The 23,035-nt window shown below is 37.2% G+C and overlaps 1 protein-coding gene across 2 annotated transcripts in view; it reads right to left on the reverse strand.

Moving 5' to 3' along the window:
- Dpyd (dihydropyrimidine dehydrogenase) overlaps positions 1 to 23,035 on the reverse strand; it is an 899,256-nt gene that overhangs the window by 526,660 nt on the left and 349,561 nt on the right. For both annotated transcript variants that reach the window (XM_021158977.3, XM_085835556.1), the window contains exon 11: positions 6,592 to 6,802. In XM_021158977.3, the coding sequence (XP_021014636.1) occupies positions 6,592 to 6,802 (211 nt within the window). The remainder of the gene's footprint in view (positions 1 to 6,591; positions 6,803 to 23,035) is intronic.

Genomic DNA, 23,035 nt, shown 5'->3' on the forward strand with positions numbered 1-23,035 from the left:
CAAAGAAAAGATGAACATATTCGAGAAAAACTCCAGAGTCTACCCTTTGCTAAGATCTGAGGCACATCATTTCTTGCCTGTCAATTTCTAGTTCTGACTGTCAGAATAAATACAATTAAGCCATGACCTGCACCTTTTCTCCCTGAGGAGGAGGGGAAATCAACGCCACACTTGAAGTGGTGTCCACAGAAAGCTTGACTTTCCCATAAGGCTTCAAAGACCTTTCTGAGGGCCTTCTAATAGATCGATGAGTGATTTAAAAGCCTTCCTTCTCCCTCCCCCATAAAAAACTCCCATATGCAACTAATTGCAATTAATGCCATCAAGGGAGTTGGTTTCTAAGGGCTGCATTAAAGATTCAGAAAGATCTGGGCATTGTGCTTGTTATCTCTAGTTCCTGCTGAGATGAGCGGAAACTATAGGCCTTGATGCTGTGTATAAACTCCTTCCCTTGGAGGTCAGCTTCGCTGGCTGTGTCCCTCAGTGCAGGGGATCCAAGCTCCTGCTCCCTGAGCTGTGCTAGCTAGATAAGACCTTCTGTGCTACCTTCCTTTCTAAGCTCTGCATCTTTAAACTCATATCACCTCATACTTTTTAGGAGTTTGATATCCTCAGAGGTGCTTCTCTGTTCCATCTCAAAAATGAGCATTCCCCTTAGATTATATAAACTAATAAAAGCTGTTTTCAGCTGGAAAACCAAAGTGACTTAAATTGCTTTGCTCTTCAAATATCTGGTTTTTGAAAATACAAAATGGATATTTGTGCAACTAGGAACTTGCATAAAGCAAATTTGTTCCCGTACTCTGAGGAAACTTCATATTTGGAAATAAAATATCTTAAAATGTTATGACCGTTAAAATCAGGGAGTCATTTTTCCATGACTAAAACCAACAAAATATATTAAATATTTCTCATTTAAAAATTATAAATCTAAAAGCATCTGCTTCATGGAAGGTTGACAGAGGCTATATGATACTGATGACACTATGCTTTTTAAATGCTTTTGTGTCTGGGAAAAGTTTATAATAAATGTGTAATAAAACCTGATTTAATCATTAAAATATTATTTGTTATACAATAAAAATAATATCTAATTTTTATGAGATACTAAAACTCGGTGCATAGATGTTTCACAGATATTTTATTTATTTTATACAGTGATACTAGGTTGTAGATACCAATTTATCTTCCTTAGACAATGGACTGGGAAGTTCAAAGAAACTTTTTAAGAGGAAGCAAGAAGAGATGGAGCCAGATTTCCATATGAGGAGTCTGGCTCTGGAGCTCATGTTGGAGCTAATACAGTAAGTACATAGGATCTAACTAGTCTAATAATCATTGAATTATACTGAGTGCAATAATTTATGCCAAAAAGATAAGAAAACGTATTGTCAGAGAATAAATGTATTGTTTAACTTTTCTCAGAAAAATTAAACAAACTGACTTGATTATCAGAAGCTCCTTGGAATTATCATCAGAATTATTAATATTGTATGAATAGGGAGAACACTGGATACATGTCTCTTACAAGTGGGCATTTAAAAAGGATGAGAGGATGGCTGTTGATGGCTAGGAACAGGGAAAAGGGTGCAGAGGCCATGGCCTGGGCCACAGTAATCTCCTTGTAAAGTATATCTGGAGAGCTATAAAATGTGCCTTCCTGTTTTCTAAAAATATGAGGACAAGGCTGACTTTAGTGCCACAATGGAAAAATGAAATGTGAACTTAGTAAAGGGTTCTTTCTGGATTAAAATTCACTAACAACATAGACATTTCACATTTACCAGGTTGGCTGGTGGGGTTAGAGGGGATGAAATATAAATATGAATTTACTTAAATTTGACACCTTGCACTTAATTCTACCTTTTGTGTGTGTCCATTCCTCAATTGTAAGACAAATAAGTTTGTTTCAATCATAATCATTGTGAATATCATAGCAATGAACATAGATATGCACATATATCTATAGTTCACTGAAACAGACTCTTGCTGGCACATATACTGGAAGATGATAGCTGGATGCTGTGGTAGTTTTAGTTTCTCAGAAATGTCCATTTTGGTTTCCATAGTGACTCTACCAGTTTACATTTGCAGGAGGAGTATATGGTCCTTCTTTCCCTATAGTCGAGCCAGCATCTGTTGTTTTTTGTTTTCTTGATGACAGCGTTTCTGGATCGGGTATGAAACAATTTCAATATAGTTATGATTTGCATTTCTTTAATGGCTAAGCATATTGAGGATTTGTTTTTAATTGTTCACTATTTTTTTTTCCTTTCGAGAGCTGTCTATTCAATAAACTTGCAATCCCTGGTCCCTGGAAAGTATTATAAAATAACAACAAGAAGGATGAGGAACTGGGGATAGCTACTAGAAAGTTCCAGACACCAGGGAAACATGAGGCTCCCAAGACCCAATGGGGATGACCTTAGCTAGAATGTGCAGAGAAGGGGGAGATAGAACCTGTTGAAATCACCTCCAGCAGAGAGGCATGACCCCTGGTCAAGGACTGGGGCCACCCACACATCTCAAAGTTTTTAACCCAGAAATGCCCCTGCCCAAAGGAAGAACAGGGTCAAAAAATGGAAGAGACTGAAGGAAGGGCCAATAGTGGAATGGCCCCACCTGGGGATCCATCATGTCTGTAGACACTAAACCCCACATTGTTGCTGTGGTCAAGAGGCACTTGCTGAAAGGAACCTAGGGTGGTGGTCCCTGGGGAGGTCTGGCCAGCAACTGACTTGGAGCCAATCATCGGGCTGAACTCAGGGAACCTTATCAGGGAGCTGGCAGAAGGACTGAAGGTGCTGAGGGGAATTATAACCCCAATGGAAGATCAACATAGGCTAGCCTGACCACCCAATTCTCCCAGAGTCTAGACCACCAACCGAAAAGTGTCACTGGAGGAAACCATGGCTCCAGATGCAAATGTAGCAGAGGATGGCTTTGCCTGACAGCAATGGAAGGGGAGGCCCTTAGTCACAGGGAGGTTTGATGCCCCAGGTAGGAGGATGCTGGATCTGTGGGTAGGTAGGTGGGTGGATAGGTGAGTACCCTCATACAAGCAAAGGGAGGGGGACGGTAGATGTGGAACGGGGAGGTTGGTGGAGGGGTAACTGGCAAGTGGGATATCATTTGAGATGTAAATGAATGGAATGATTAATAAAAAAATAAAAAATAAAAAATTTGGAGGATGCCAGTGACAGGCTTACAAATAACCAAAAGAAAAACACAGGGATTTGGAATGGCATAACAGCTACAGTCTGTTTATGGTTTCTTTGCCAAGCACTTCCCCATTATTTCATTTTATTTCTGACAGTCCTCCTGCAAGGTAGACAGAGACGGTTTGATTGTGCTTGGTTTTCTTGTTGTTTTGATAGATGAAGAGCTGAACCTTAGGAAGGTTAAGTGACTTGGAGAGGAGCATTTCAAACAGAAATATTTAACATTGTCAAATGGAGAAAGCCGAACAAGGTGTGAAAGAATGTTCCTGTGTTTGCATGCTACTTACTATGCAAAATAAACGTGGAAATAAGAAGGGAGGAAAAGTGACAAGAGAGCCTCGTACTTGGAGGCACCAGTTATTGGCGAATGCATTAGAATGTGTATCACATACATGATAATCCTAGGATAACCATATGCCAAATTGTAAAGGAACAAGGTCTGGGGTAGAAAAAGGGGATGTCATTTTTTCTCTCTAAATGCACAACTTTCTTCTAGTAAATAGGTTTCAGTATACCAAGAATATGTACATGCGTGGGAAAGTTCTTCTGACTAAGTTTATTATTATAAGAATTTTAAAAGTTTTCCTGGTCAAGTCTTAATAAAACCCAATTCCCTTATCAAGTTTAAAGTGTTTTCCAATAGTGAATAGTAATGAGTAACATCCTGAATAGCTTAACCAGCCATGGCACTCCAATTGGCTTGGAGTATGAGTATACCCCTTTCTCAGTGCTGCTGGCAACTTAGAATTCTCAGATCCATAAACTGTGCACACTCACGGTTCTCCAAATCAAGCCCCTAGCAACCAGTGTTGAGCTTCACTGTCTACCCAACTTCAAACAATGGGCTGATTGTCTACTTCTTGGAAATCCTGTGGCAATGCTTCATTTCCATTCAAGCATGTTTCAGAACTTATCCAGGAACTACAACAGACCAGTGTGGCCAGGACTGGGTTTGGGTGCATATGTATTAGGGAAAACTGTATGCTCTGTGTGAACTTTTAGGAGAAGCCTCTGTTTATTAGCTTATGCACATTCAGTGTATCTATTGTTATAATCTGATGAATAATAGCAAAGAATATCCCAGTAGAGAATAAACCTTACAGAATTCAAGCCAATCCACTATAACAGAAAACAACCTATGTTAAGCCCCTAAGGGCCTTCCCCTTCTTCTGTCTTATAAAAGGAAGCACAAACAACGACCACAACCCTTGAGTACTTTTTCATATGTCCTCTCTGCTTCCTTACAGAGTAAGGTCTACACTGTAATTTACTTGGATTAAGATTTCTTGCTACTTTATGATCTCTGAGTGCCTTTACTTCACTTCCGTGAATAAGACATCAATAATCTGGAAACTTCTAGTCTAGACACTGCCCAATGGAAACAGGAATGAGGACAGGATGTTGTCTAACAGCCCAGCTATTCCAGACTCACTTGGACACTACCACTTTATCCATGTGAACCCTGAGACACCATAGTACAATACAAGATATATTACATCCTATATGATTTCTAAACTTTGCGTGCTGTGTCAAATCAGGATAGGGAAAACATACCCCAGTAAAGCAGCATGCATTCCTTGGTTTCTCTAATGGCCATGGGGGAAAATCCATGTGAACTATCACAAGAGACAGACACGGGGAACAAAATGCACAGATTCTGACATACACACAGATTTTTAAAATTAAACCTATCAAATTCTTCTTCTACTTCATAAACTCAAAACGAAGTACTAAATTACATCTCTCACTCATCAGGTACATGTACATAAATTCAGACATACTCTCATAAAAGAACTTGGTCTGCCAGTGCTTGCTTGTAATTTCAGCTCATGCGTAGGAGCTGGCAGGACTTCAAGTCCAAACCAAGGAATAGGAGAGGTCTCAAACAACAACCACACCACCACTAACAGTGACAATGACATCATCGTCATCATCAATAACAAACTCACTAACAAACACACACACACACACACACACACACACAAAATAAACCTTAAAAAATCCAAGTTTTTCTAAAAAATCTATTTGTTGTGATCTGAGCCACAAGATATTATGCCTTGATTAGAAAACAATACTCTTAAAGATATTAGGCTTTCAGTTGTCATCTATAAATTATTTGAACATGTTAAATTATTTTTGATAGATGACTAATAAGTAGGATTGCTACTGAAGCATCATTGTCATCTCACTGTTTTGCAGAGAAGAGTGTATTTTAGATAACTGAGCGTGCTTTGCGCATGCTTCCTGTTTCCTTTATAAACTCAGATAGTGAAAACACAAAGCAAACTGTCGATAGTATCTACACTTATACACACATCTGGATGGAAAGTGACGGATTTAGACCAACATCCTGCCATTTGAAAACATTTATCTTGATGACATTAAACATCTGGATGTTCCTAAATACCAAGATGTTGCATGTCCTGCAGAAAAAAATTATGCCCTGAAGATAGCTGAATCTTTACCTATCTTCTGTTGATTAAAAATGTGCATTTGCATGCCTGCACATTCTCCTCTATCAGACACATGTGCAATTTTCACTTGGATACAGTAGGCATCACAGGCAGACGTGTCAGGTTTGAATTTTTTGTTATTATTGTTCTTAGTAGATGTCTGAATAGCAGAAAGGCCTTTTATTTCCCTTTCAGAAAATAAAAGTGATAATTGTCATCTCAACAGTGTGAATTGAAAGGTAAAGATTTGCAAAATGAAGGTGCCTCGGTATTTTAGCTTTCATTTCAAATGATACTGGAGTGGGTGGACTGTAGCACAGGCAGTTCCTCAGGGGATGATTAGGAGGTCGAAATGTTACATAAAACATTGCCTCTCCTCTCCCATGGTATAGGTAGGCATTCAGTTCCTTATCATATGCAGTTAGGACAGTCAGGTGAAATGATAGGAGTTTGGACTTCGAAGGGATAATGTTGATGTCCCATGTTCAGAGAGATGATTTGTCATGGGGTTTGTAATAAATACAGATTCTAGCTTTCTGCTTTTTATCGTATCCTAATTTTTCTGCATCATTTAAGACTAAATGTTCAAATTTCAGCCATCTCTTTTTATTCTAATCTAAATGAAGAAAGGCCATTCTTTTATAGGAAAGAAGGCAAACATTATTATAACATAGAATATGTATTTTGGATATTAGCTTAAAATAAAAATTCACATTCTGTTCAACTCTTACCATATTAAATTAATTCCATGTATTTGGTTATAGCACTTCTAAGCCTTTTGAATCAAAATCGCTCGCAGTACATACAAGCAAAGAGACAGTAATATTAAGATGGAAAAAGGTGGCTGAAAGCTGGAAACTATTAGAGCCATAAAGCCACACCCACAACATCACACCTGCATCCTAGGAATGCCTTACCTTTGGGATCCTCCAGGACAGATCCAAAGGCACTAATAACCACATCAGCCTTCAGCCGCACCGTCTGCTCTTCATCTTCCACCCAGTTTCCAGTTTCATCTTGCTCAGTTCGAACAAATTGCATTCCCACAATCTTTCCATCTTTGACTATAACCTTCCGTGGCGAGAGGAAAGGCAAAAATTCACATTTCTCTTCCTTAGCGAGCTCCATCTAAAATAAAAGAAGTAGTAAATAAAACTTGAGAAACGTTGACTATCCAACATAGTAGTTGATCTTTCAACTCAATTTTACATGGTAAGTGATTATAATGCTTTAAATTTATGTGAAACATTTGGGGTTTTTGCTTTTCCACCATAGATGAGTTTCAAGCATTATCTGTTTCCTGTATGTGTGTTGGGGGGGGTGAGGGGGAGGTTGTATTGATTTTGAAATGCAACAGAGAAACTAAAAGTTAGTTCCAGCTGTGGAAATTGCTCTGTGGCAGGGTCCTTAGACAGCAGGTGTGAGACCCTGGGTTCAGTTTCCAGCATTACAAAGGGAAAAAAGTCTTTTCTCAAGTCTTATTTCTTAAATGGTCCATAGCTGGTGATGTGGGACATTCTCAAGTATGGTAATCTATGCTTCTGACATCTTTACTTTTGCAGAATAAGTTCTCCTTGTAATTGCACTAAACAGAAACATTTTTGCTAACTAGCTGCATGTAACTAAACTAGAAAAACCTCAATAAGATGGGTGAGCTAGTCTGTGGGAGCAAAGGCCTAGAATAGGAGGTAGGAAAAGAAAGCTAGAGAAGCTTGGAGTAACTGGGAGAAAATAATTCATTCTTCCTTTTATAACAGCACAGTCATGAGGACCATCGATGAAAATAAATCAGAGACACAAGAACAGACCTCTTGGAAATCTACTTCTTATCTGTAATCCATCCTATCACTGAATGGGAATTGTGTATTTTATGCTTATATAGATTGCCCATTCACACAAACTGCTCATATTCCTTATCTTACTTAGTTTCAGGTGATACCCAGACATTTGTCAATACAATCAGAACTGGTGTGTTGAGTGACTCACAGAAAACAGACTGGCAGTAATCGTACCACTGGAGAGAGCATTCACAACCCTGTGGAAGCCAGGCAGGCCCTTGGGGGGTGGGTGGGGCTTTACTGAGTGATGGATAATTACTGTGAGGCAAAGCAGCTCTTAAATGATCCAAATTATAAAATCTTTGCATGTAGGATACGTTTTTGTTTCCCTGTTGGCACTTGCATAATGTAGCACAAGAAACACTCTCGTGGAGGTTCAAGACAGAGGGGTGATACTAACTTTTGAACATAGTGACATGCTCAAGTAAGTGGCACGGCCAACTGTTCATGGGTTGAATAAGTCAATGCAGCATGTTTATTTACAACTGTCCTACTTTCTGGGCAGGGCATACATAACTATGCCACTGGTATTGCAGAGTATGTCTGGTGGATTAATGTGTGTTGACCTTTCCAGTATTCCATGTCTACTGACAGTCTGCATCTATTTGTATACACAGTCTCTGAAGGTAGTTAGCAAAGTTGCCGCTAAATGTGGAAAAAAGATTAGATATTGCTTGAAAAACAAACACAAATGAAGGGGAAAAAAAGCCTTAAGATTTTCCTCAACATTTTTCTCTTATGGATGGCTTAGGGAACCCAAAACACATGTTATGGCTGAAAACAAACTACATTCTCATTCCTGCTAAGACCACATCATGACTTATGTTTTCGTTTTCGAATTGATCTAGACATTCTAAGGCGTGCATCGTGGTTCATCCAGCATCTGAGGAAACCAAGATCATGGAAACTCCACCTCTCTGACCATATTCTTTGTAAGCAGGGGGGAAGAATTGAAGATCAGAAATGTCCAAGTGGATTCTTGTAAGCTTTATCTCTGGGTGAATTTCCTTTGTGCCTTAGTTTTCCCGGTCCATCGTTCCTGTCTTAGGCAGCCTTCCCAGTCAGGTTCCGTCATCATGCTCTGGGTTACAGCTCAACCCAGAAATCTGGGAAGATCTTCACATGTTGTTTCCTCACAATGAGATGTCATACTAGGACAAGGGAATTCAGTATAAGGCAACAGTGACCCAAATGAAATAAAACAGATTTGTAGAAGTTATAAGTATTCAGTTGAGCTTGCGCATCCCTGTTTTAAGACAATACCAAGAGTTAGGAATTTCAGCAGCAGATGGCAACATGCTCTCTGTGTTCTCTCATGGCCTTTCATTTGTGTGTCCAGATCCTACGCCACCATGATGCTCTAATATCTCAGGGTTGATAATTTACTGAAGAGGTTGAGCTCCTTTGAGCCCTGTGTTACTGTGTCCGGAGGGTTAGCACTATGAATACTGCCCTTCTATCAGAGTTTGCTGAATTCCTTTCTCATATCTGTAGAGTTGTGTGAATAGCCTATGGGACTGTGCACATAAATCACACTTCATGCAGCCGTTATTTTGCCATTAAATACAATTATTTACTATCACTCACTTTATATACAAGGGGACAATTATCAATAGAACCCAAGAAAATATCATCTAACTTTATGTATTTATCAGGAAAGTCCTCATATTGTCTTGGGTAGAAGGATATTGAAATCATTATTAGACTTATAAGAAATAAATTATTAGGACCATGAGATAATAGGCATAAAAACTTATACACCAGGTAAAATATAATTTTAATAATTTTGGAATATAGCATATAGTGATTCTTTCACATTTAAAATTGCATTTTTATTCATTTTATTTTGTGTGAGTGTATTGTGGGTGAGTTATGTGTTATGGCATGCATGTCGAGGTCCAAAGAAAGCTGAGTTAGTTCTCTCCTCCCACCATGTGCGTCCTGGGCATCTAATTCTGGGCATCGAGTTTGGTATCACAGTCTTTATCTGCCAAGTCATCTTGCCAGCCTAATTTCACTTCTTATCGGTATGCCTGATGAAAATAAATGACTGTATCAGGTATTTTTTTTCAATACTTTACCATAACATTTTATCTTCCTACTGAAGATAGTTTACAACAGCTATACATTAGTTATTACAAGACATTGCTTCAGACCAATCTTTTCTTCCCATTGTGGTACAAAAGGCCAACACAACACTACTTGTCCTCTCGATTTTACAGACCAAACACCCAGCCCCAGGAACTTTGCTACATAGCAGCTTCATCCCGTCTAAAATGCATGCAGCTTAAATACCTAATCTGAATATGTAAAATCAAAATCGCAAAAAAAAAGTCCAATATGTTTTTTTTTTTTTTTAAGATTATGTCAGGAATGAAAAATTCACTCCTAGTCTCATTCAGTGGTTACAGTGAAAATGTACACACAGAGAAGTGATCTTTAAAATTTCCTTCATGGTATATGTATAGATGAATACTAAATAAAAATTATTCTAATGTTCATATTTAGGTTGCACCTCCAGGATAGGTAATCAATCATGCCTATGCAAATATTTTATTTTCGCCTTTAAAATCCAAAGTCTGAAACACTTCAGTTAATAAGCATTCTGCATCCATGTTATAAATATGTGTTTATTTCCCCTTTGGAGAAAAGAAGCATCATATCAAAAAAGCATATTTAAAGCAAGGCAGAGCTTACTTAGATAATACTCTTTATGTAATGTGATGATTTGGCTGACAGCAACTTGGGCATGATCTTCATGTTTCCTGAGGAAACCCTGTGCACTACACAATGTGTGAAATAATCATGCTACATCTGCATGATTACAGGGACGTAGATCTGCTTAGGACAGTGAAGAACATTGTTAAATGTTCATGGATGAACCACATAGAGAAAGCTGGATTTGGTTGTACTAGTCTCTCTGAGGGAGAAACAGTGAAATTTCAAAAGCTTGGCATGTTGATAATACACAGATGAGTAGAGAGGTAGTGGTGGTTTTGCACACAGCTAAATCGGGGCAGTTGGTTTTTTGATATAGAGGTGTAGCGAGGGCACAGATTTAGCTAAACTCAGTAGCAGGTGTCTTTGTAGGGGTGCAGTTCTCAGGCCATAGATAGCCAGAGTGAGAGAGCTACAGTCGACATTTTCTTTATACACTATCAGCATTCACAGATAGACCAGGGAAGGCTTTGGTATTTCCTTTGAGGCTGAGCCTGTGGGGAAGGCTTTGCCATTTTCCCATGGGTGGGTCTGAGGCTCTGGAGTCCTTGACATGCTGACTCAAGCCAACAACACACATTCACTTGGGAATGTACTTCCTCTAGTCTTCTTCTGCTCTCCACTCAGTGTGACTGTGCTTCCTGGTACTGAGACTTGCCGCCACAAATATAACAGGAAATGCCATAGACAGAGATCAGAAAGTTGGAGGGATAGAGAGCTTCCTTGGAGAAGAAGAGAGTCAAGCCTTCCTGTCAAAATAAATGAAGAATTGCCTTATACCCACAAAAGTCAGGAACCAAAGAATAGGTTCATGAACCTAGTCTCATAAACAAATTAATAGAGACTTACAAAACCTAGATAAAGGCTAAATTAGGGATGAGGCAGCTTTTACAATGTAGAATAAAGAAACAAAGACTGGGCTATCTCAAGTGGAAAAATAAAACTGTTGAACTTTACATATATTTAGTAAACTACTTCACAAAGCTCTTTAATTACAGAAATAATATATTATTAAAATTTCTATCTTACATGTCAAAAAATCATATTCAAGTACTCAATGATTAATAGTTTTAAACAAGCATGCTTTCAGATGAATGCCAGCAAGTATGGCACATTCAAGAGCATCAGGTCAGGGCACCTATCCTATCTATTCCTGTTCAAAGGACCAGCACAAAACAGACTTCAAATATTTTTTTCCAGAATGAGTGATAAATGGTTAAAACAGTCTGGAAGATATGCAAAGTAATGAAATTAAAAATAGCTAGTTGTAGATGTTGGTGACTGGCTTTAAAATTCCTCTCATAGGTACACAGAAGGTAAGTTACCAGGCCATAATCCTATCTTTCAGAGTGAAAAAAAAAGAATAATATTTTTGTTCTCAATTACTATCAGAATATGCTAGAGGTGATCAACCAATTGTCTAGCTATGTTTATATTCTTAATATTTTAGTATTTGTAAAAGCCAGCTTTCTATGCTAAGTAATTCACAATGTCAGTACTAGGTCTCCTTCATACTTGAAGTTGATTAATGATCATTAATAAACAGTAAGTATGAGAATCTGGTATACAAGTGCAGCTGTCATGGCATACCACCTATTTGCATTTTTAATAGTATTGCAGTACTAGTTAGCTTTCTCTTCACTGTGTTCAAAAATCTAGGGAGACTATCTTGTGTGACAGAAGTCTTATTTTAACTAATCCTTTTAGGTTTGTTCGATCCATGTTTGGTAGGTTCCATGTAGAAGAACTTTTTCAACTCACTTTGATCAGCAAGAAGACTGGGAAGGAAGGAGTTAGAGACACAACAAAACAGAGACAGAGAGACAGAAAAGTGTACTAGGGGAAAAAAAATTCTCCAGGACTTAGCCACCACCATCTATGTCATTAAAGTAGACCCATTTGCAAATGTTCACACAACCTCTTTAAATAGCAAATGCTTGCTATTAAAGGACCAAGTGTTTAACACATGAGTCAGTGTGGGACATTTCATATTCAAAGTCAGGCTGTTCTTACATGGGATAACTGTTTCATCCAACAAAGATATGAACGTCTCCCATTCATATATTCATCAGTAATTACTCAGGGAAGACAGTAGTAGGCAAGTAGGCAGCATCAATTTTCCACTGTGAAAGAGTTAGACTCAACAAGTCAGTTTGTCACCTTCTTTTCAGAAAGTTTTTGAAAACTTAAAAAATTTTTTTTCTTGGCTTTGATTTTCACTTCCATATTTAGGAAAGATATATGGTTGAAGCTAAGTAAAATAAAAATAGTTCACTACCGCATGCAATAATGATAATCATTTTAATGATTAACTTTATGTAATGTGATGATTTGGTCTGATTAATATTACAGGCATCATACTGCAGAAATTATGAAACAACTTAATTTACTATAATTAAAAGCATGATGTCAACTCATTTTTAGATTGCATATAGGCAAGGCAAGCATAGCTTACAAACCATAACGAGCAGAATCAAAACCAGCATATATTAAATTCTGTAGTAACTTCTAATTATGCCAAAGTTTTACAAGCAATATGAAGAAACAATATTCTTTATGAAAAGGAAGCTGTAAGATCAGTACAGTATATTTTACTATTTATCAATCTGATAAGAACACACACACATACACACACACACACACACACACACACCAAAAAAAAAAAAAAAAAAAAAAACCCAAAACCAAGTGATTTGTAATCAAGATTGCTTAGTAATATTTCATGGTCCATGTTAATCTTGGAAAATATCTTATTTTATCACTGTTAAATATTGCGAATATTTATAGCTCCACAGTCAAAAGCATGCATAAATTTGGCCCAATATTATGTAGCTCCTACTACAAAATTGCTATTACTTGTCAAAGGCAATAAAATGATACTGGACTTTCAAAAATCCTTCATATTGTCAAAAAGTCAGCAATGGTGCTAATGATCACATGGTAAATAATTCTCTATACTGCCATATTTTAGTTGGATTTCTGAGCCTTCTTCTATTCTCACCTGTGTACTTTTTTTTTTTTAAATAAAATCCAAATCTAGCAGGTTGTCTTTTAAGTGAGCTTATCAAAACCCCTGGTCCTCAATGTATAATCCTGTCCAAATCTGATTTTTCCCCATTATCTGCCATGTTCAAGGTACTATCTAATCACCCTAACCTAGCATTAGAAAGAATACTGCTACTTAAAAAGAACCAAGAGAATTGAACCGAATTCTGGAAGACTCCACTTTTGAATATTTTATTTCACTAACTGCATCTCATCCATTGTCTTTATTACTATTTCTCTGTGTTATATTTGGCGCTGATGCCTCATCTAAAGCGTCACAATGAACACTGACTCTCAAGAGTGAGTTGTTCTTGTAAATATGAGCTGTTCCTGTTCTGTGTTAAACTTAGAGTTTACATGAAAGTGAATAGATGGGCCTGGATATTTCAGAACCCTAACATTAGTCTATTCAGAATCTCTATCATGTATAACAGGGAATTTGTCCAAATATGAGGTATGTTTTACATGGGATAAGCAGTAAATTTATTAACTTGCGAATGACTCTTGTTATCTGACAATCTCCAACTGAACACCTTGGCATCTCTCTCTCTCTCTCTCTCTCTCTCTCTCTCTCTCTCCCTCTCTCTCTCTTTCCCTCCCTCCCTCCCTCCCTCCCTCCCTCCCTCCCTTCCTCCCTCATTCTCTGTGTGTGTATATGTATGTGTGCATTTGTGTGTATCTCTCATATACATAGACACACAATATTTACAATACTACTTCTACTACTACTACTACTACTACTACTAAATAGATATTTTTCAAAAATGACGTGGAAGTTTATAGTAGAAAATATTGCTACACAAATTTGCAGCTAGTCTTTAATAACAGTCAAGAACTTTCTGATGTGACAGAGTTAACTGCTAGTGAGTTCTGAAATAGAAACTCCTCTTTCTAATGTGAAAAGTGTGGACAAAATAAGGAAGGTCATCTCAGCAGTAACTGGGACTTGTCTCAATCCCCCTAGAAATGTGCTTTTGAATACAAAGCTTGTAATTTCAAATGGGCATCTTGATCTATGAAATGTTAGGGCAGGGTATACCTCTTAGAAAACTATGGATCTGGGAGCTGCACAGTCATATAAGCTGCATAAGTAAGTTGGATCCAGAATTAGCTGTCTTTTCTGTGAAAGGTGGACCTACTCACACTTCCTAGATTCAGCTTGACCTGAGTTAAAAGAAATACTGCATGATGAGACCTGTCAGTGGTAACTCACTTCCTCTCGGTTGCCTTACACCTTCTATTTACTTCTATCCATTGGATTAGTAATAAATCTTGAAATGGAGTACTACCAAAAATGCTAGATTGGTTTTAAAATCTAATAGCATACTTATTTAGGGGACCCCATGCTCAGTACAATGGTTGGCTGTGAGCATCCATCTCTGTATTTGTCAGGCCCTGGCAGAGCCTCTCAGGAGACCTCTATATCAGGCTCCTGTCAGCAAGTACTTCTTTGCATCAACATTAATTAGTGTCTGGTTTTGGTAACTGTATATGGGATGGATCCCCAGGTGGGACAGTCTCGGGATGTCCTTTCCTTCAGTCTCTGTTCTATGCTTTGTCTCCATATTTGCTCCCTTAAGCATTTTGTTCCCCTTCTAAGAAGGACCGAAGCACAAAAACTTTGTCTTGAGCTTCACATGGTCTGTGAATTTTATCTTGGGTATTCCAAGCTTTTAGGCTAATATCCACTTATCAGTGAGTGCATACCATGTGTGTTCTTTTGTGATTGGGTTACTGCACTCAGGATGATATTTTCTAGTTCCATCCATTTGCCTAAGAATTTTGTGACGTCATTGTTTTTAATAGCTATGTAGTACTCCATTGTGTAAATGTAACACATTTTTTTGTATGTTCTTTCCAGCTTCTGGCTATTATAAATAAGGCTGCTATTTACATATTGAAGCATATGTCCTTGTTATATGTTGGAGAATCTTTTGGGTATATGCCCACGAGTGGTATAGCTAAGTCCTCAGGTAAAGATCTTTACTAATCCTACATCTGATAGAGGGCTAATATACACAAAGAACTCAAGAAGTTAGACTCCAGAGGATCAAATAACCCTATTAAAAATGGGGTACAGACCTAAACAAAGAATTTTTATCTGAGAAATATCGAATGTCTGAGGAGCAACTAAAGAAATGTTCAGCATCCTTAGTCATCAGGGAAATGCAAATCAAAATAACCCTGAGATTCAGAATGGCTAAGATCAAAAACTCAGGTGACAGCTGATGCTGGGTAGTATGTGGAGAAAGAAGAACACTCCTCCACTGTTGGTGGGATTACAAGATGATACAACCACTCTGGAAATCAGTCTGGTGGCTCGTTAGAAAATTGGACATGTTTTCTTTATTTTAAAAAACTGACTGAGGTCAGTTAATGCTACCTTTGTTCCTAGAGGGAAGCAACCATCGAATGAAGCTGGAGCTATACTCTTTTATTTATTTATTTATTTATTTATTTATTTATTTATTTATTTATTCATTTATTTATTTTTATATTTTTTATTAGGCATTTTCCTCAATTACATTTCCATCCCATAATCAGCCTCCAAACGATGACACCATTGCATACACTAGCAAGATTTTGCTGAAAGGACCCTGATATAGCTGTCTCTTGTGAGACTATGCTGGGGCCTAGCAAATACATAAGTGGATGCTCACTGTCAGCTATTGGATGGATCACAGGTCCCCCAATGGAAGAGCTAGAAAAAGTATCCAAGGAGCTAAAGGGATCTGCAACCCTATAAGTGCAACAACATTATGAACTAACCAGTACCCTGAAGCTATGCTCTTAATGACAGAACTGACACTCCCTCTGCAGCAGCAACCAGTTGTCAATATCTATTCAGCAAGGGATGGTGTCTTTTGAGTCCCTGACTCAGTCATTCTGGAATTTAGTTGTATTATAATTTTTGGTTCAGAAATTAGCAGGGAGTGAATAATAGAGTGCATAGCATTTTAAAATCTACCTGCCCCCACTGGCTGTATCCACAATTAGGTCAGTCATCCTTAAAAACATAAGATATCCTTAAAAAAAACCCTAAATGCCTCTTCAAAATGTAAGCATTTTGAACATGAAGAAGTGTGTTAGTCTATATGAAAGCTGTGTTCCACATTGGATAAGTACTGCAGTCTGTTCACTGAGTCACACTTGGGTCACTGGATCAAGGCACTGTTGAGCTACAATACCCAGCATTTCAATGTAAAGAATTACTGAGAGGATGCAAAATGACTTTGAACAGGCATCATAAAACTTCCAACTTCTAGGGAGAAAAGAATGTTTCTCTGGTACTCCTTTATGATTGATGATATTCCCTTAAAGCTGACTAGCTCTCAATGTTCTTCACCTTAGATTTTGCTGTAGTAAAGCAATAGTGACTGCTATTGTAATGTTTCACAAAAAAGATGATCCCATATAACTTTGTGTCTTGGAGGTATCTTTTTCAATTTTGAAATGACTAGCTATGCAAATTCTGTTCAAATTACAATCCTGTCTTCTTCTATAAAATGTCAGCCTTTATGTATTCTGATATATTTTCATTAAATTCAATGTTTTAATATATTGCTTGACAATATTTTCTGGTTTTCTTAGTCCTTGGTTAAATTTAAAGAGTCAAGGGACCATGAAAAATTGTTGAAGTTAATTTGATAGTGTGTCCTATTTTTAATAAAGGCAGCATAGGGAATACAGGGGTTGATTTAGTCTACAATTCCAAGTTACAATCCACTCTTTGAAAGCAGCCAAGGAGGTAAGAGTTTGAGATACTTATCCCCACTATACTCGCAGCTAAGAACTTAAGGAAGCAATTGTACTCTTGCTACCAGCTTGCATCATTGCTCTCAGCTGCCTGCCTTCATTTTTGATATCTCAGAGACCATCTTAAGGAATGGTGCTGCCTACGATAATTAGGGTCAATAGACAAACAAGAAAATTGTTCACAAGTCAACCTAACCTAGATAACTACTCAATTGAGATATTTTTCTAAGGCTATTTTAGGCTGTAGCCAGCTGTCATTTAAAAGTAACCATCCTATGTAATGAAAAATGAAAATTTAAAGTTAAAGAAATAACTTATATGAAATATATCTAAAATAGTTTTGAGACATGTCAATGCATAGTAAGTATTTTATACCTATTTAAAATATTACATAAAATATAACATGAATTACTGATCTGTTAATTTAAAGTGAAAACTATTCTATTCTTGGAGTCAAATTATGAACTGAATAAAACAACCAGTGCAAGAAGCCTGCATTTTAATTTGTGAAATTAGTATAAAGAAATAACAATCCTATGTAGTGAGTGTCAGACAAGCATAGAAGGCCATAAAGGTCTCGAAATAAGGGTGAATTAAGGAGAGATCAGAAGAAATCTTCAGAGAAAAAAAGAATCTTTAGGGAAGGTCTTGAGAGAGAGAGTCATATCATCCTTTTTAGAGAAAAATCATTACTTGTGAAGTAGATGAAGATATGCTACTGCTATGACTGAAATCCCAAGTACTCAAGAAGATGAGACTAGAGAGTCGCAAATTCAAGATTTGCTTGGCTCACACAGAGATTCAAGGCTCACCTTCATAGCCTTAGAAGACTTTATCTCAAAATATAACTAACAAAAGGGGCTAGGAATGTAGCTCAGAGGCAAAATAATTATGTTAAACCAGGTTTATATTTAACATTCAGAACTATAATAGCAATAATTCTTGTGTCCTTTTCTTTAACTATTCTTTTTAAGTGCTATTTACAGACTAAAATGTGGATTTAATAAATGACTGTAATTCAGGTGAGGTGGAACTTTTCTATGATCCCAGTCCACAGGAGGCTGACACAGGAGGATTAATTGGCCTCATCTGGCTACACAGTAGTTCAATGTTCATCTCAATTACATGGAAATCCTTTTTTTTTAAAATAAATGAATAAATAAAATAATTGTATTTTCAGATTTCCATCTTATAAGAAATCTTGGATGTGTATGAGCTTTTGTTGGGTCTTGGCCTGTTAGCAGTTCTCTCTTTCATATTTTTCTCTTGAGTAGTCAAATTAACAACTTTGTCCATACAAATGGAATGTTTACAAACCATGTAGCTCCAGCCCTGATATCACAGATGGAAAATGCAGACTAGGTTTATCATCAGGCACCCACACGCTCCAACTTTCAGTTCAAAATCTATTCCTTCTAACTGCTCACACTACATTGAACTAACGTAACTTTCCATCAGGTATACACATCCAGACTCCTGGAATGTCATGTCTCTGCAATCAAAAAGTATTCGATATATATTCATGATGTTAGCACTCCAAGAGCCCTTAACTGCCATTAATTAACTTCGTTTGCCTGGGGCAGTTGTGTGTGTTTACTTGTTTGTTCTTGACTCTCCTTGGTCAATCATGCTAACAAGTCTCTGATCACATTCTGGGAAGAACTGCTCTTGAAAGATTCGCAGGTGACAAACTCGGATTAGGCCACTGCGGGTAGCTACCTTACTGGAGAAACTACATTTGTAAGTCTATACAGGTTCTTTACTAAAATTAGTCTCAGGTTAATGTTTCTTATAATTAAAAACAAAAGCTAGGGAAGCATCTGTTAATGGCACAAAAATAAATAAATAAATAAATAAATAAATAAATAGATAGATAGATAGATAGGGAATCAAGATACAAAGTATCAAACAAGGAATGTAGCTTTAACACTGTCATGTATTGCTAAAAATGCTATGTATGGGGACTACCAGTTGTGTCCCATAAAAGATATATTGTGGGGTATGTGTATTGTCCCCAAAGGATTAAGTTAATGGGTATATTCTTTCATATGGAAATATATTATTTCAAAAATCACAGTAAAACACATTTTGACTAATGGACCAAAGGATCTGGCATAAACTTTTATATTAAAATAATAAGGTAGTCTTTATTATCAAGACAACCAATCCTTTAAATAACTAAGATTTTGGTAACACACAAATCTAATCAAACCAGTTACTATCCTGATACACCAACAGAGGCAATAGCACACATATGCCAACAGAATAAAAGATGACATATGTAGCTCACTTTGCTGACATTTAGAAACTAAGTAGGTATATGACAGATTCCTGCAATATCCTTCATGAGTGGGATTTCTTATTAAAACTAATATTGAGCCATATTCTTCTCCACCGTAATCAATAACAACTACAGAGTCATTCCTTAACCTTATCGTTTAAATTGATCAAGTTAAGTAGGTCTATTGAGTCCTGACCTTCATACCTCCTTTTAGGGATTCCCAACCGCCTACAGCATTCTGGCGGTTCTGTCTGATATGTCAACAGCTTTTAATACCAGCATTTTGGGGGATTCTGTTATCCTGTGAAATTTAATCTCACCTATTTAAGCTTGCAGAAGTACTGGAGGGAATTATTAACAGATTTCCCCTCATCTTCTTAAAGGATAGGACTGAGTGATTGGCTGGTTTCCCCAAGGACTGAGGGCTGAGAATAGCTAGTGTGTCAGTAGCATCCTATTTAGCATGTGTGTGAGGCCACTAGGGAGCCTGAGAGACATTTGGAATCAGAATTACATCAATATGCTGATGATGCCTCCCTATCTTCATCTCATCAAACCTATATCCTTCAGCATTAATGCTTTCTTAACTAAGATGGAAAGTGCCTCCAAACAGCACACTGCTTATGGTTCTAATTAGACAGCTGGAAACTCATTGATGATACATTAGAGCAGTGGACCAGCAGCCTCAGCATCACCAGGGAACTTGTTAAAATGCAAATTCTCAGGCCTACTCCAAACTTACTCTTAGAGAAACTCAGGGGGACAGGACCCAGAGGTCTGTGTTCAGCAATGTGATTTTTGACCCACTCTAAATGTTAAAAGCCTGTGCATTAGAGAAACAACTTGTATTTGTCCTTGATTTTTTTTTTTTTTTTTTTTGGTTTTTCAAGCCAGAGTTTCTCTGTATAGTCCTGGCTGTCCTGGAACTCACTTTGTAGATCAGGCTGGCCTCGAACTCAGAAATCTGCCTGCCTCTGCTGCCCAAATGCTGGGATTAAAGGTGTGTGCCACCACTGCCGGGCTTTGTCCTGAAAGTTTTATTCTGAGATGTTTCCTAGTGTTATTGATTGAAATATTTTTGGATGCAGAAATATTGATATTGACAATTGTGGTAGTTTGAATAATAATATAGAAAAGTTCCCCATCAATATGGGTGTTAGAACACTTGGTTCTCACATGGTGGTGCTGTTTGAGGAGGTGATACAGTCATATCTAGGAAGTACATCACTGGTGTGGACTTGGAGATACCATAGTCTTGCACTACTTCAAGTGATTTTTCTGCTTCATTTTGTTGTTGAGGTTTTGATCTCTCAACTTGTTCCTGCAACCTGTTGCAGGTACCCTTACCCTAATGGATTTTCCATCTGGAAGAATATACCCAAAGAAATTTCCTCCTATTAGTTTCCTTGGCTGTAGTTTTTTTTTTTATCACAGCAACAAAAATAAATATATAATTAATATATAATATAATAAACAATGTTATTAACCACAGCCACAGAAGGCACAGTTTCAAGCAAGTTACTAACTTCTGTATTCATTCACATCTATTATTAAAGGTTCAGAAAATGTCTGGTTGGTCTGCTTTCTCCTCTCTCAAAGAAAGAATATTGGATTGAAGTTTTAGATATATGGATGCTGAAGTACTCAGTGATGAGATAATGTGTTAATAAAGAAACCATGTCATTTGAAACTTTCACCCAAGTACAAATGATTATATGTTATATTTACTTGACAGAAAAGCTAATATAGGCTTTTTTCTCAAATATTCATTTCCTGTAAGTAAATAGAGTGTGGCAGAAACATGGGTGTGTGGAGAGAAGGGAGCATATGAGAAATTAGAGAAATATAGAAGAGTTGGGATACTATGTTATTTAAAAATAAGTCCGTGAACATGGTCTCTCAAATCCCATGTATTGGAGTAGATAAATGCTACTTGACCTCCACCATGCTAACATCCTAATTCCATTGAAAACATTAAATGTTCTTTAGAAGTATTCAAAGCCAAGTAATGACCATAATGAATGAGCATGCAAACTTATAAGTGCTGGAATATCCCAATTCAGAATATCATGGCCACTGGCTAGATACTCTAGCCTGAAATACACACACACACACACACACACACACACACACACACACAGAGAATAATGTTAATACATGACACTAATTACACATCCCATGTTGTGGTTTTCCCTAAAATTATTGCATGAGTCCTCTAAAAATTTAAAATTCAGTAAACCTCAGAGATTAGTGGAAGAAATCATAGCTTTGAGCCTCTCTAGAGAATCCCACTGCTTCAACTGTTTATTGAACACTTTGTATCATTGATTGATTAGAAAAATGATAAAACTGAGCAAGGAAGATGACCACAGGATTTGATTTCATGCATATAAATGTCAAGTCATTTTAAGAATATATAAAACTTTTGGTTACTTGTAAGTTAATAATAAAGACACAGTAATTCTAGATATAAGTAAGCCACAGAACAACTGGAATTCTACTAAATCTCTGCCAACTACAAGCAACTTGTGCTCCCAGGGTGCATTCCTTCTTAATACCCTGCAACCACACCCATCCTATTGCATCTAGCGCCCTACTAAGTTACACCTACAGTTACACATCTTCAATTCTGTATTCTATCACACTGACCAACAGTCTACTTCTTTTAGCCACTAACCAACCTTCTTGTGTCTATGTCTACAGTCCCACAGTCAAAATTCTGCAGAGTAGCAAATCTAAAAGCTATCATGGTTCTTCATCATTCTCTATACAAAACAGTCCCAAGGTTTTAATTTCTACCAAGTAGAAGCTTTTAAATGACCACAATTACTGACCAAATTCTCATAGGCAGCCCACAGTTTTCATCTTCTGTTCACATGAGCTCTCTAGGAGACTTCCTCTGTTATGATTAAGAACATTTAACTATGTGAACAGTGCTTATTACTGGATGCCAATCTTTGCTTAATGTTATCAATATATGCAAAACTATCTAGAAAGACCTACAAACCACTCTACTTATGAGAGAAATCCCTATCTTTCCTCCTACCACGCTCTGCACACAAGCAAACTCTTGGCCACTCTATATGTCCTCACATCAACAAAGTTTTCCATAGAGCAATATGGAATATTGAACAATATTTTTCAATATACCGCAGATGGTACAATATATTTACTTTCCATATAAACAAGTACATTGAGCATTTGTTTAGTCCCTTACCTATTTCCTAACTATACGTTTTATGATGGCATGAAATTCTCTAGGATATGTTCAATTCACTTGAACTAATGCCTATTATACATTAAGTAGTCACTCAACATAAGGTACATGAATACACACGTTTACCTTCCTAAGTAATTACCCAGTCTGAGTTTTTTGTTTTGTCTTTTTTTTTTCCTGAGTTTTATGTAACACAGAAAAGGCTGCCATATATTTCTGGTTATTCTTTCTAATGGAAGATGAAGAGATATGATGATACTATCAGGAATGAAATATTTAATACTGCCATTTGGGGTGGAAAATTTTGTTTATGGAATGTCTCCCAAAAGTTACATCCAAAAGCTTCTATCTCACTCAACAGTGTTATTAGGAGGTAACAGAAGCTCTACAAGGTGGACTGAATTGGAAGACATGTGTCATTGACGTAGTGACCTTGTTACTTGTTTCTATCAGGAATCTGCTAACACTGGCCTAAAATAAATCTGTTTTGTTCAATTTTGCTTTCT

Source organism: Mus caroli, unplaced genomic scaffold (assembly GCF_978045245.1).
Source record: "Mus caroli unplaced genomic scaffold, Mus_caroli_1 scaffold_3, whole genome shotgun sequence".
NCBI lineage: Eukaryota > Metazoa > Chordata > Mammalia > Rodentia > Muridae > Mus > Mus caroli.